The sequence below is a fragment of the Perca flavescens genome, chromosome 10, assembly GCF_004354835.1.
Source record: "Perca flavescens isolate YP-PL-M2 chromosome 10, PFLA_1.0, whole genome shotgun sequence".
NCBI lineage: Eukaryota > Metazoa > Chordata > Actinopteri > Perciformes > Percidae > Perca > Perca flavescens.
The window spans coordinates 16,337,241-16,350,835 of NC_041340.1; the positions used below are offsets into that span (position 1 = coordinate 16,337,241).

The 13,595-nt window shown below is 38.4% G+C and overlaps 1 protein-coding gene across 2 annotated transcripts; it reads left to right on the top strand.

Moving 5' to 3' along the window:
- Window positions 1–4,520: 4,520 nt before the first annotated feature.
- On the top strand, window positions 4,521–12,125 carry stx5a (syntaxin 5A). 2 transcript variants are annotated; one of them, XM_028589215.1, is made up of 12 exons: window positions 4,521–4,658; window positions 5,085–5,310; window positions 6,162–6,232; window positions 7,892–7,947; window positions 8,065–8,135; window positions 8,280–8,396; window positions 8,789–8,845; window positions 8,945–9,026; window positions 10,272–10,358; window positions 10,509–10,612; window positions 10,825–10,946; window positions 11,547–12,125. In XM_028589215.1, the coding sequence occupies exons 2-12, from the start codon at window positions 5,248–5,250 to the stop codon at window positions 11,704–11,706; spliced, it is 990 nt and encodes a 329-aa protein (XP_028445016.1). In that variant the 5' UTR covers window positions 4,521–4,658; window positions 5,085–5,247; the 3' UTR covers window positions 11,707–12,125. The 2 variants fall into 2 exon arrangements, with proteins under 2 accessions (XP_028445016.1, XP_028445017.1); XM_028589216.1 differs by lacking the exon at window positions 10,272–10,358.
- Window positions 12,126–13,595: the final 1,470 nt, after the last annotated feature.

Sequence of the window (13,595 nt, forward strand, 5' to 3'; positions counted from 1 at the left end):
TACACAATCATAGTTTAGCATGTTAGTATGCTAATATTTGCTATTTAGCACTAAACACAAGGTACAGCTGAGGCTGGAAATGTTATTAGCTTTGCAGGTATATAGTCAAAAACCAAAGTATTGCATAAATAAATATTTTGACCTGATGATAATTCCAAATGGAAATTAAGAGGTTCATAATAGTTATTACAATTAATTCTGAGGGGGAATGACTGTGTGAGAGACAGAGTGTGGAGAGAAGCTATTGTCTGTGTATTCTGTGCACTGTGCCTTTTATCCCCCTGGCATGGATTATTTTGACTATAACGATGATGATGACTAAAGTTGGTGGCAATTTGATGTTCATTTGTTTCATTTGTCCCCTAATTATCATCTCACATTGCAGAGCAAAGTTTAGACCAAAATAAGGATGATAATCTAATGACAGAATCTAATGCCTATTTGTATCACAGTTACTGGCTATAAATTGGCAAACTTGCATGGCAGTATTATCGTATTATAATGACTGATTGCATATAAATTAGCAGCAGTTTATTTTGGCCGTCATTACTCTTTACAGAGTGTGAAGAGAGGAGAGGATGAAAGAAGAGAGGAGAGGAAAGAGGAGCTAAATGTTGCTGCCAACCTATCTGTCTGGAAGGGCAATACGTCAGTACTAAATATAGCTGCAAGCTTAGGGAGAGAGAGAGAGAGAGAGAGAGAAGAGGATACAGTGAGTCACCCATCAATATACAGAAAAGATGCCTTTACTCCAAAATCTGTTTTTTTCAAGTTCTGCGCTTGTCAGAAACCCCCAAAAAATATGTCCTCGTACTGGTGAATAACAATGGAGAGGCAGAAACACTGCTCAAACTTTTATGGGGCTCTTTGACTATTTCTTATATGTTCTTGTACATTTCATGCATTAAAGGTCCCATGGCATGTTGTAACATTAATATGCGTTCCCCCAGACTGCCTATGGTCTCCCAGTGGCTAGAAATGGTGATAGGTTTAAACCGAGCCCTGGGTATCCTGCTCTGCCTTTGAGAAAATGAAAGCTCAGATGGGCCGATCTGGAATCTCCTCCTTATGAGGTCATAAGGAGCAAGGTTACCTCCCCTTTCTCTGCTTTGCCCGCCCAGAGAATTTGGCCCACCCATGAGAGAGAGACATCATGGCTTTCAAACGAGCAAAGTGGCAGTTGGTCAATGCCACAACCCCACCCTCCACCTTGCCCCCCCCTCTCTCCTCCTCAATAGCTACTGACACAGAAATGGCACATCCTAAGGAATGCTCATTGTGGGACTGGCTCTAGTGGCTGTAATTCTGCACCAAGGCTGAATTTCAGGAAAGAGACTTCAGATACAGTATTAGGGGACCACTAAGGTCTATATAAAAGCATCCAAAAAGCACCATGTCATGGGACCTTTAATTTGACTTCATATGTGTATTTTAAACCAGTATCTCACATGTCTGTCTTTCTCCATCCCTGTGCACCCCATCCATCTCCCTCTGCACCTCTCATTCTTTGCACTTGTATCAGGACTTCCTGTATTTTTCCACCTTGCGTTCTCTGCGTTCAGAGTCGTGTTTTTCTAATAACTCCAGCCACGGTGTCCTCCCTGCTTTTGTAGCAGCAGCTGTGTTGAAGCAGGTACTGGACGCTATCTGGCCTGCAAGTGTGTTTTGTTAGATGGTATCAGCAGCCCTGTTTGTGTGTGTGTGTGTGTGTGTGTGTGTGTGTGTGTGTGTGTGTGTGTGTGTGTGTGTGTGTGTGTGTGTGTGTGTGTGTGTGTGTGTGTGTGTGTGTGTGTGTGTGTGTGTGTGCGTGTGTGTGTGAGAGAGAGAGAGAGACAGAGATAAAAGACTGAAAGAGAAAGAGAAAGAGAGAGATTGATTATGTGTGTAGTGTAAAGAAGAATTATGTGTGTTTGCTGGTGACAGGAAAGTCAGTATTTTTTAACATCTCTTGTGAATACAAAGAACTTTTTATTTTATTTCACAAGACAAGCAAACAGTATTATCTGCAACATAAACATGGACAAGCCTTGTTTGTCTCCGTCCACTGAAGGACATCAACCTTGATAAAAGATTTACAGCTCTTGTTACTACATGGGAAACATTATCTGCAAAGTCAATGATAGTGATAATTTAGTGTGAACACCACAGACTTTATGAAGAAGTGTAATTCCCCTCATTTGTAAAAAGAAAAGAAAAAATATCAATTCAAATGTTTTGCTCTATTGACATGACCATAATTAAGTCTAGCTTTGCAAAGTTTGCTAAACTAATTAGCACTAAACACAAAGTAGGCCTACAGCTGTATATGTTTTTGCAAATGAATAATACTAACAAGTTAAAGTTTAGCAGGTATGATGTAGTTTAGCGTGTTAGCATGATAACATATTTAGCACTAAACACAAAGTAGGACTACAGCTGAAGCTGATGAGAATGCCATTCATTTTGCAAGTAGGCTATTTATTCATTAACCAAAGTATTGGATAACTACATATTTTGACCTGATGATGATCCTAGATGGAAAGTTAGAGGATCATCAAAGTTATTACAATTCATCCTAAAGGGGGATTGACTGTGTGTACCAAATTTCATGGCAATTCATCCAATAGTTGTTAAGCCATTTCACTCAAAAACACAAATGTGAACCCTGTGGCGGTGCTGGAGGAAAAGTCAGAGGATCACCAAAGTAAGTAGGATTCATCCTCTGGGAAGATTTCATGGCAATCCAGGGAACCAACCAACCAACATTGTCATTCATAGGGCTACAGATATATGTGATAAAATGAGATTGACTAACAACTGAATGTAATGCATGAAGAAAAGGAGATAAAATCAAAAAGAAAAGGGAGATTTTGAAGAAGAAACTATTCTCTTTCAGCAAAACATCAAATAATGTGTGAAAGCATAAAGAGGAGTGTTTCATTGAAAGAGATACATTTGGTGGATTATAGTGTGGTATAAAAGGTGAAGGAGCGTAGATGAGGGGTGGTGCAAGGCATAGGGGGAGCTTTTTTTGTGGTTGGGGGCCTAGCAGGTAAATAGGCGAGGGCATAGTTGTGGTCTGGGCGTGCTCGATCCTGTCAGGGGGAGGATGCGGGTACCAGTAGAAGTGAGAGGAGATCAGAGAGCCTGCTGAATGTTATCTCTCTGTCCATACCATACCTGCAGGTCGACTCACCTGAGGCAGCAGCCAATCAAGTCCTCTTTATGTCTGTCTCCTCCTCAGTTCACCAACATCAGCATAAACATAATGACACGTCATGTTTTGCTTGCAGCAGGCATCCATCTGAAGTGACCAACTGATCGTTTGGTTCCTATTATGATTCTATAAGTGCACTTATATGTTCCTCTCTTAATAATTTAGGTTAAGAGCGTATTCTTCTTTCCTCTGTGATTCTGATGTTTGTGCCACCATTAAGCTCCAACATGCTCAAAATTATCTTGTAGGAGGATGTTCAAATGTATCTCCTGAATAAAGTAAATCCTGATTGGCTAAAATAATGTAATGCATGCCTGTCAGATTAAAGCAATTATGTAGCCTTTCATTACTATTTGCATATTTTATTCACAGCCGTAGTCATGTGGTAATTTTTTATGAGGATAATAAATCAAAGGGTAAATCTTTATATGTTACTGGATTCAAATTCATTGTATGCTGAAACATTTACTGTATGTGGCAAATAAACTTCTGATTCTACATCCTGTGGAAGATATTTCACCTCCCAGTCCAAGATATTTATTCGTACTTATTTAAACAATGTACAACTTCTAGTGTTGCTGACTTGTGCTTGCCTAATGTCTAATACCAACTTGTTCTTTGAGGGTTTTTTTTATCCAGGGCCTGACCCCAACGCTTCAGATGGCAATTCACTGTTTGGCAACTTATTTATAGTTATTGTAACTTTGTTTGGGATTACAGGAATATGTAATTCTAAAGCACACTAAACTGGCATCATATTGACCACCAGGCGGGTTATAACCTGACCTTAAGACCCTGTATCAAAATCTAGATTTAAGACCTTAATTATTTCAGTTTATACTTTGCTTCCATAAGGTATATAGTATCTATTGTTTAATCAAATTACCACACACCTTAGGTTATGTCATTTTTCAGCACCCTCTCTATACAAAACGCACAGGGAGTGAAGGAATGAGGGTAACTAAGAGCCTTGCTAATATCTTTTTGTACTGGGAGACCCCTAGCAAATTAATCTGACCATGGGGGTTTTTCATTGAAAAATTTAGCTATTTATTTTATTGGTTTGCTGGTAATAGGATGTCCCCTGTATTCTTTACATCAAGAACCACAATGGAGATACCTTTTAGACCTTATTGTGACATTTTGGAAGTGTTTGTGATTTACTGTCATCCTTCTCATAATGTCAAATAAACTACATAATGTATTACTATTAAAGTATCCTATGCTATAGGACGAAACCATACAACAGGATGAAACTACACTATGAAACGGACTGCATAAAAGAATGAGGTGTGGCGTTCCCTGGTGGTGACGTGTTGCACATGCAGGGATTTTCCGTCCCTGTAAAGTAGACGTGGCAGTGACGTCAATGCCGGAAACGACCGGAACTTTAACTCCTGGGTTGATTAGTTTTTACCAGCAACATCGAGGGCTCTCGGAATATGTTGTAATATCGATTGAAGTAAGTTAAAACTTTTCGTTTTTGTCTTTTAAATAAGGTTAAACCTCACATGATTAGTTTAGGTCGAATTATACCAAGGTAAAGCAGGAGAGACCGTATTGAAAGCCCGGTTAGCTTTCCGAAGCTAACGTTAGCCGTTCAGGCCGTGATCAGCTGTGTGTCGTGATGGGCGGCCTTTACTCAGAGAGAGCTGGTCCAGATAATCATTGTTACCTAATGATATGTATATTTAGCTCGTCTATGGCTATATGTGTGAGTTGTGGCAGTTATTTGTTGTCTGGTTGTTGTGGTTTAGTCGGTCTCTTAGTCGTGCTGTTAGCTAACGATACTGACTAACGTTACCTAATCTCATATTGTTTGTTTGTTTATCTGTTAAATGTCAGCTTACAGGTTGTTTTGACACGTCTTCTTTTTCGGTTATCGCAGACGTGTGTACATATGTCCATGAACGATACCCAACCTTGTGTTTGAGTTTCCGCACACCGGGAGATCTTCCTATTAATCCATCACACAGAGCAAAGGTAAAGACCCGGCAGTTCCAGGTGGTTTCTGGTCTACAGCGGGCTGGTGACCCTTTACCGGCGGCAAGATGACGTGCCGTGACCGGACAGTCGAGTTCCAGTCAGCCTGTAAATCTCTCCAGGGCAGGCCGGTATGTTTATACATCACAGCAACAATAATAACGGGATCACATTACAAGTGAACTGATGTATTTTCACTGTAGTTTTTGGTAGCACAGTTGAATTTTGTTTCCGTTGGTTTCGGTTCCTTTTTTCTCTCTGTCTATGGTTCCACACAGGGTTGCAATAGTCTGATTAAAATTTAGTTGTCAATGCAACAAAACAGCAAAAAATGCATGGCCTCCTCTTATTTGCAAATTGTTGTTGTTGTTGACATTAAGACATACTTTATTGATCACAAAACGGGAAATTACATCTACATTTTTTCACTCTGTTGTTAGCACAAATTGGTGTTCTTGTTGTCTTCATTCAGCAACATTTCTTTTTTTTTTTTTTTTTTTTTTTTTGCCCATTTTTAGGCCTTTATTTAGAGGACAGCTAAAGAAATGAAAGGGGGGAGAGAAGGGGAATGACATGCAGCAAAGGGCCGCAGGTCAGAGTTGAACCTGGGCCTGCTGCGTAGAGGAGTAAACCTCTATATATTGGCACCCACTCTACCAACTGAGCTATCCGAGCGCCCAACATGTTTTTTTATTTTTTATTTTTTTTTATCTAAAAAATAAGGGTAGTCTGCCAATGTATTGGCTGATTAGGTATCACATAAATATTGATTTAAGTGTATGTGTCGGCTGATATAAAACCAATTGCAGGACAGAAATGCCAAAGATGCATTTGAGGTAATTAAAAAAAAAAAAAATGCTGTTTCAATTACATAGTATGTTTACCGGAGAACATTGACACGTTTATTTTAGGGAGCTTTTAACTGTAAAAATTTTTTTTTAATGTATCTTTCCATCTCACACACTTGTACCTCTCCTGGCAGAATGGAGTCCAGCCCAGTAAACCAATTATTAGCGCTCTCAGGCAGCGCAGTGACTTCACAGTTATGGCCAAGTAAGTTGCTCATTCTCTGTTTTCTTATGTGTTTCAACAGCTCATATTTGCTGAATGTACTTGTTCTTTTATGTATATATTTTGTGTGTTGCATTATTTGTATTCACACATCATTCTCCTCTTCATACTTATTGCACATGAAATGCAATCTTATGAATAACTACAAAATTCCGCAATAAATTTTGACAGTGAGCCTACTAGTTGGTGCACATCCCAATAACACCAGCCAACAGTAAATCTGCTGTTTGACATATCCTGAAAAGAGAGGACAACACAGCCTACAGTAAAGAGTCTCCATGATAGGAGAAGTTAGTTTGATTATTCAGAATTTTTGAGAAACTCCATTAAAACTTTAAAATGTTCCACATCTTTCATACATTCAGGGTAGTATTCAACTTTCAAATCACATCAATATTTTTTAAAATATTCAACATTGTTTGAGGCTTTTTTTTTTTTTTTTTTTAAATGACCTTCTGACATTTTTACATTAGTGTGTTTTGGATGGAATGTTCAGACTCAGAGTAGGGGATCCAACTGAGAGTGAGGAGCAGCCAATGCAAATTTATTTTTACTTTGCTATACCATCCACAATTTTAACTCCTCATACATTCATTTTACATCAAAATGTAGGGAATGTTTTGCAAGGAATGTTGTGCCCTTTCTAACAATGTACTTAGGGATGCAAACAGACTTTCACATGAGGCACAGTGAGCTTCCAAGTAAAGCGTTGTCCAACTGCCGCACTGCCTCCCGTATTAAATCGTACAAGAAATACCAGGAGGAGAACAGAAACGGGCCCTTTTTGGACAGCTATTGTCTTAACATTTCTTACAAAACACACACCATTCTTGCGCAGGCTGTTCAGCAGGGTGTCATATCTCTCACAGGTGTGTGTGTCCAAACGGCAAAATATTATCATCACCAGAGAGATAACAGTCTGCCGAAACTAATTTGTTTGTTTTTTTACGTTTGTGGTGTCAAATATATGCGACACAGAGCAAGTAACAAAAAGGGGAACCGTCTGCGTCCTTCCAGATATTTATTTCCGTTGTTTCTATCAGCAGTTATAAACAAAGTCAAAAGTTTAGGTCCGGTGAATATCATGGTTACATGTCTGCAACCAGCACAACTTTCCCTACATTATGACCTACAATGATGTACGAAGGGTGAAAATTGTAAGGGAGAGAGCAGTGTTTTTAGGAAAAATGTCAGGATTGTACAGCAGTTCCTCACTCTGTCCTTCACTCTAGCTCTAAAATTTGATTACAGTATCTGAGACAGGTAAACAATTCATATTTAATGGTTATTATGCCGATTGCTGCTATTGCAGCACATTGGCATACTGAATAAGATATGAATAATAAAGAATAAGTGAATAATACAATCTTAATTGCACTTGTATACACACTTAGAAAATGGAAATCCTGTTTATTGTCTTTGTAAGTTAAATGAGAAGATTGCTATGAGCATGCATGTTTGGCCTTGCATAGCACCAGGACTGTAAGCAGGGAGACGCTGAGCACGGAGATAAAAATTAATATAATCTTACTTCCGGTAACAATGCAAATGAGCAAATAAAGAAGCGTATTTCACAACTTAGTGGAGTACTCTTATTAGTCTGTGCGTGACAAAGAAAGCTAATTTTGTTTTTTCTTGTAGGAGAATTGGAAAAGACTTGAGCAATACATTTGCCAAACTGGAAAAGCTCACCATTTGTAAGTGTTCCTTTTATTGTTATTTTAGCATTATTTAAATTGCTATAAAAAATATTTTGTTTGTGTGCCATATTGTTCAACGTGCTGATTCTACATGCTGTCATTTTGATGTTTTAGTGGCAAAAAGAAAATCTCTATTTGACGACAAGGCAGTGGAGATCGAGGAGCTAACATACATCATTAAACAAGTGCGTTGAATTGTTAACATTCCATAAAATGTGGTTTTGCAAACATGTACATTTATGAAAAGAACAGCTATATATATATAATCCTGTAATATCTTGTAAAACTACACACCCTGATTTCTACCTCTTCTGTGTTTATGTTTTTAGGACATCAACAGTCTAAACAAACAGATAGCACAGCTACAGGACTTGGTGAGGTCCCGCGGTGCTCCGGGTGGACGACACATCCAAACCCACTCTAACACTATAGTGGTGTCTTTACAGGTACTGTCACTAAAGTCCAATTAAGACTATTGTGCATTGAGTCCAAGTGAATGGGACTATTTAAATCCTGGTAAACGTTCCTTTTATGGCCAATGTTTTTGTTTTTTTATTTAAAATATTCTGTATTATCAACATTTTTATATTGTTTTCTTGAACATTTTAATCATGTTGTGCTTTTATTCATACACCATAAAATAGAGGAAAGCATATCATTTTAATATTATGAATAATTTTATTTTCACTAAAATAGTATTGTATTTGACCTCCTATATACTGGCATCAGAAAATGTTTGTAGAATGCTTGTTCACACATTGGTGCTCTGTATTAGATTGTACACAACAGAATTTAGATCCACTTTGTTTAACTTTGCCATGTCTTTTGTTCTCCACAGTCCAAACTGGCTTCAATGTCCAATGACTTCAAATCTGTTCTAGAAGTCAGAACAGAGGTTAGAAGTGTTTACTTTTATCATTTAAAGACAGAAATACTCACAAGTTTTGAATTGGGCTCAGGTTTCTACTGCATCATCTGTCACCTTTTCCTGCAGAACCTGAAGCAGCAGCGCAGCAGGAGAGAGCAGTTCTCCCAGCCCCCTGTCTCGTCTTCTCCTCTGATGGCCAACAACTTCAGTAAGTTAATCCACATGTTATCTTCACACTTGTAGTCCCTCACTATGACTTTTACAACAGTCTCGCATTAAAGTAATGGCCCCAACAGGTAAACACAGCATGCTGGTGTAGCTTCATAAGGGTGTGTTCACTTTATACTGACTATTAGTGGGAAAGTTTTGCCTCTGCCACATTTTGTGCTGGTTAAACTCTTTGCACAGTTTTGCCTTGTCAGTACCAACAAGCAACAGTATTTTATTCAAATCACATCACAAAAATAATCTCTTGTAGCATGGACAGACAAGGGTAAAAGGTTAAACGTAAATTTTCTAAAATAACATTCTGGTTTTCTACAAACTGGTGTAACGAATAACATGCAGCACAAAGTCATCTGCGTTCCTCTAAAAATGTCGACCTTTCCCATCTTTTGAAATTAACCTAAAACAATTCCTCCTGTTCATCAACATCATGAAATTTGGGCTTGCAGTTTCAGAAAATGTAATAGAGTGAACACACCTTTTTATTGTTTCTTTGTTTTGGCTTTGAGGCAATATTCGACATGTGTGGCTCCTGCTCAGTTTACCAATTTGCTAAACAAAAAGCTAAAGGTTTCCCTCAGATGCTTCCTGTGTGGGCATTTACACTGCCAGTATAATGTTTATGTATGTATATATATGTGTATGTATATGTATATATATATATATATATATATATATATATATATATATATATATATATATATATATATATATTTATATTATATATATATATTATATAATATAAATATAAATAAATATATATATATATATATATATATATATATATATATATATATATATATATATTATATATATATATTTATTTAGCAATTGAACCCTGTAGCAGACAACATAGAGTATAACTGTCTAGGCATAACTGGTTGGCCTGTCCAGTGCGCCGGGTACTTTTTAATAGAAAGTTTAACATCTTTGGAACACTTGTGAAGGCAAATTTGCTCATAATAAAGAGTAGATGCGCAAATAACAACATTTTATTACAGTAAAATTACCATTTAAGTCTTGTATACCGGTTTAGTTTCAAATTTGAGGTTATGTACAATGAGCAACTTGGTTAAAATTTAGCTATAAATGCTATAGATGTACAAAACATTTTGACTGGCAGTGTACTTTTCAAACAGCTGTTGTGATAGGGAACTGCTCGAAGTCCATGTGAATGATTATTACTGTATTTGGTCATCTATAATGCAAAAATTAAAAAATATTTTAGGGAGCCGAAAAAAAGGGGCCCAGGAGCCGCATGCAGCTCGCGAGCCGCGCAATGGTTACCAGGGCAATACAACCTCAAATTTAAAAGGTATTTCCCTGGAACGTCTGACTCTCCCAGCGGGTATAACTAGCTACTGTATGTGCCTGCTGTTCTTTCTGTTTTTCCCCTCTACCATTGAGGATTTCTGTCTGATGTTGTTGAACATGTGTTTGTGTTTTTCTTGTTGTCTCCCTTCAGAGAGCTCGGTCCTGATGCAGGATGAGTCCAGGAGTATGGGGGATGTAGCCATCGATATGGACTCTCAGACCAATCCTTTGCAACTCCAGCTTATTGATGAGCAGGTAGACTGTCTGTGTTTATTTGTCAAAGTCTGGCAGATGGAGAGGAATGTGTGCATCTCATTTGCTAGCACATTTTTAAACTAGTTGATGCACAGTGTTATTTTTTTTGTCACTATAAGTAGGACATTTGTCCACCTTAAATTTTGTCAAAATATTGGACTACAATATAATCAAATGCATTTATGTGCTTTAATGTGGCTGTGCCGTTACAGGACTCATACATCCAAAGCCGTGCAGACACCATGCAGAACATTGAAAGCACCATCGTGGAACTGGGCTCTATCTTCCAGCAGTTGGCGCACATGGTCAAGGAGCAAGAGGAGACCATCCAGAGGTAAGATGGAGATAGAAATGGAGGCAGGGTTGAGAAAAAAGAGAGAAATCAGAAACGAAGGAAATCAAATAACTTGAGAAAATGAATACCACTCTCATGTCTGTAAGGTAAATATGAAGCTCAAGCCAGGTTAATTTAGATTAACATAAAGACTGGAAACGGCTAACCTTGCTCTGTCCAAGGCTATAAGAAATCTGCCTACCAACTCTAAAGCTCATTAATTCACACGTGATATATTGTCTAATACGTTGTCTGTAGCTTCATATTTACCATACAGACATGACCGTGGCATCGATCTTCTCGTCTGACTCTCAGCAAGCAAGCGAACTAGAGATTTCTCCAAAATGTTGAACTATTCTTTTAATAAACAAGCAATAGGAACTAGGAAACTGGGAGTAAAGAAGGGAAAGGCTGCTAGAATTTGGGTTATGACTATTTTAAATGATTCCATGCTGAATTTGGGTGCTTGTAATTCATATTGTTATCTTTCACTTTGTGGACTAAAATATAAAAAAAATTGAATCACATACACAGGTACATAATTAGTCTCTGAATTAAAAGTCCTGTCTCACTGAACTGCCTGTCGTGGTTCTCTCACAGGATCGACGCTAATGTGGAGGACACCCAGCTGAACGTGGAGGGCGCCCACACCGAGATCCTCAAATACTTCCAGTCCGTCTCCTCCAACCGCTGGCTGATGATCAAGATCTTTCTCGTCCTCGTTGTCTTCTTTATCATCTTTGTTGTCTTCTTTGCTTAAAGAAAAAAGGAGCAGATGAGAGAGGAAGAGCACATTGAATGAGGGGAAGTGCAACTAAAGCTGGACTGAGACGACATGTCCAGACGACATATTTGAAGGGCAGACTTATCTATCAAAGTGATAGTTTGATAAAGGCTTGGGAGACGCTCGGACTAATAAAGACTTCCATTAATACAGACTTTCCGATTATTCCCAAGCTACAGACTCTTTATCTTTATTAGACAATTCAGTGAAGAATGAAGATGTCGAACTTTGTCCAAATGAAAGAATAAATTATCTTAAATCCCCATTTTGTATAGAAATGGAGCAAAAACTGCTCGGTATTGTACTTTGACCAATTATTCATAAACATTTAATCAAAATGGCTATAATTTAATGGTTTGATTCTGCAAACTCTTTAATTTTGTTTTTCTTGTTCATCCCATGTCATACATTAATATTATTTCAAAGCCAAACAGAACTGGAGTTTGTCAGATCATTTTGCTTCTTAGTTTACTTACCTTTTATTGAAGAGCATGACTGTTCATCAACAATTCATCACTTTTTTTTTATTCTGTTAAGTTTTATTTGCCAAATGGGTACTTATATAGAACTGTGATATAATACGAAGACACTCACTGTGGCTAACATTTCCTGTCCTGAAAGCACAAGAAGTTACAGCTTAATGGACTGTTTGGATTGGTGTCATTCAGGAAAAAGCTGTACGAAATGTTGATGCTAAATTATGTAACAACACTAAATGAAACTGTTTGGGTTGTTAGCCATTAGGCAGGTTAAGTAGTTGAAAAAGTGTAAACCTCGCACCATCAGTGCTGCAGAGAGACTTCAGCATATACTGTAAGTCAAGTATCTGAAGGACCCAGGTTTGACATCAGTGCTTATGAAGGGGTTAGACTGGTTGTGAAGGCCCACTAATGAAGTGACTCAATCAGCCAGATTCCCTGGAAGTGTCTGGTTGAATGTTGCTGTTGTAGTCGCTTCCTCTCTTAAAGGTCTCATGGCATGAACGTTTCACTTTATGAGGTGTTTTAACATTAATATGAGTTCCCCCAGCCTGCCTATGGTCCCCCAGTGGTTAGAAATGGTGATAGGTGTAAACCGAGCCCTGGGTATCCTGCTCTGCCTTTGAGAAAATGAAAGCTCAGATGGGCCGATCTGGAATCTTGCTCCTTATGAGATCATAAGGAGCAAGGTTACCTCCCCTTTCTCTGCTTTGCCCACCCAGAGAATTTGGCCCACCCATGAGAGAGAGAGAGACATCATGGCTTTCAAACGAGCAAAGTGGCAGTTGGTCAAGGCCACACCCCCACCCTCCACCTTGCCCCCCCTCTCTCCTCCTCAATAGCATTTAAAGCTACGGACACAGAAATTGCACATCCTAAGGAAATCTCATTGTGGGGCTGGCTCTAGTGGCTGTAATTCTGCACCAAGGCTGAATTTCGGGAAAGAGACTTCAGATACAGTATTAGGGGACCACTAAGGCCTATATAAAAGCATCCAAAAAGCAGCATGTCATGGGACCTTTAAGCTATCTAAACGTATCGGATGTTATTTACATGACCACCGCTTTTTAAAAAGAAAGAAAACTCTTATCTATCCTATTTTTTTTTCCCTGTCTGTTCTTTTTTAGCCAAATGCCTTGACTTCAATGTATAAAGTGCAAATAGTGATAATGATGTATTGATAAGAAAATGCATATTAATAAAATGATAATGGGGTGCTGGCATTCATGGCTTAGATTTTCTTAGGTTAAGCGGATTACTCAGGAGCAGTGGTATAATTAGCCATGCTGGGAGGCTAAGACTAGCCAACAGAGAGGTGCTAAGCAGGTGCTCTACCTGCTTTACACCAGAAAGACGTGTTTTTGAACAGGCCTCAGACACTAGTGA

Bases quoted from the DNA above. Each gene is read 5' to 3' on its own strand.
- stx5a (XM_028589215.1), top strand. From the start codon at position 5,248: ATGACGTGCCGTGACCGGACAGTCGAGTTCCAGTCAGCCTGTAAATCT. The intron at 9,027-10,271 runs GTAAGTTAATCC...AAAATATTTTAG, and splicing joins TCTGATGGCCAACAACTTCA to GGAGCCGAAAAAAAGGGGCC. The intron at 10,359-10,508 runs GTATTTCCCTGG...GTCTCCCTTCAG, and splicing joins TACAACCTCAAATTTAAAAG to AGAGCTCGGTCCTGATGCAG.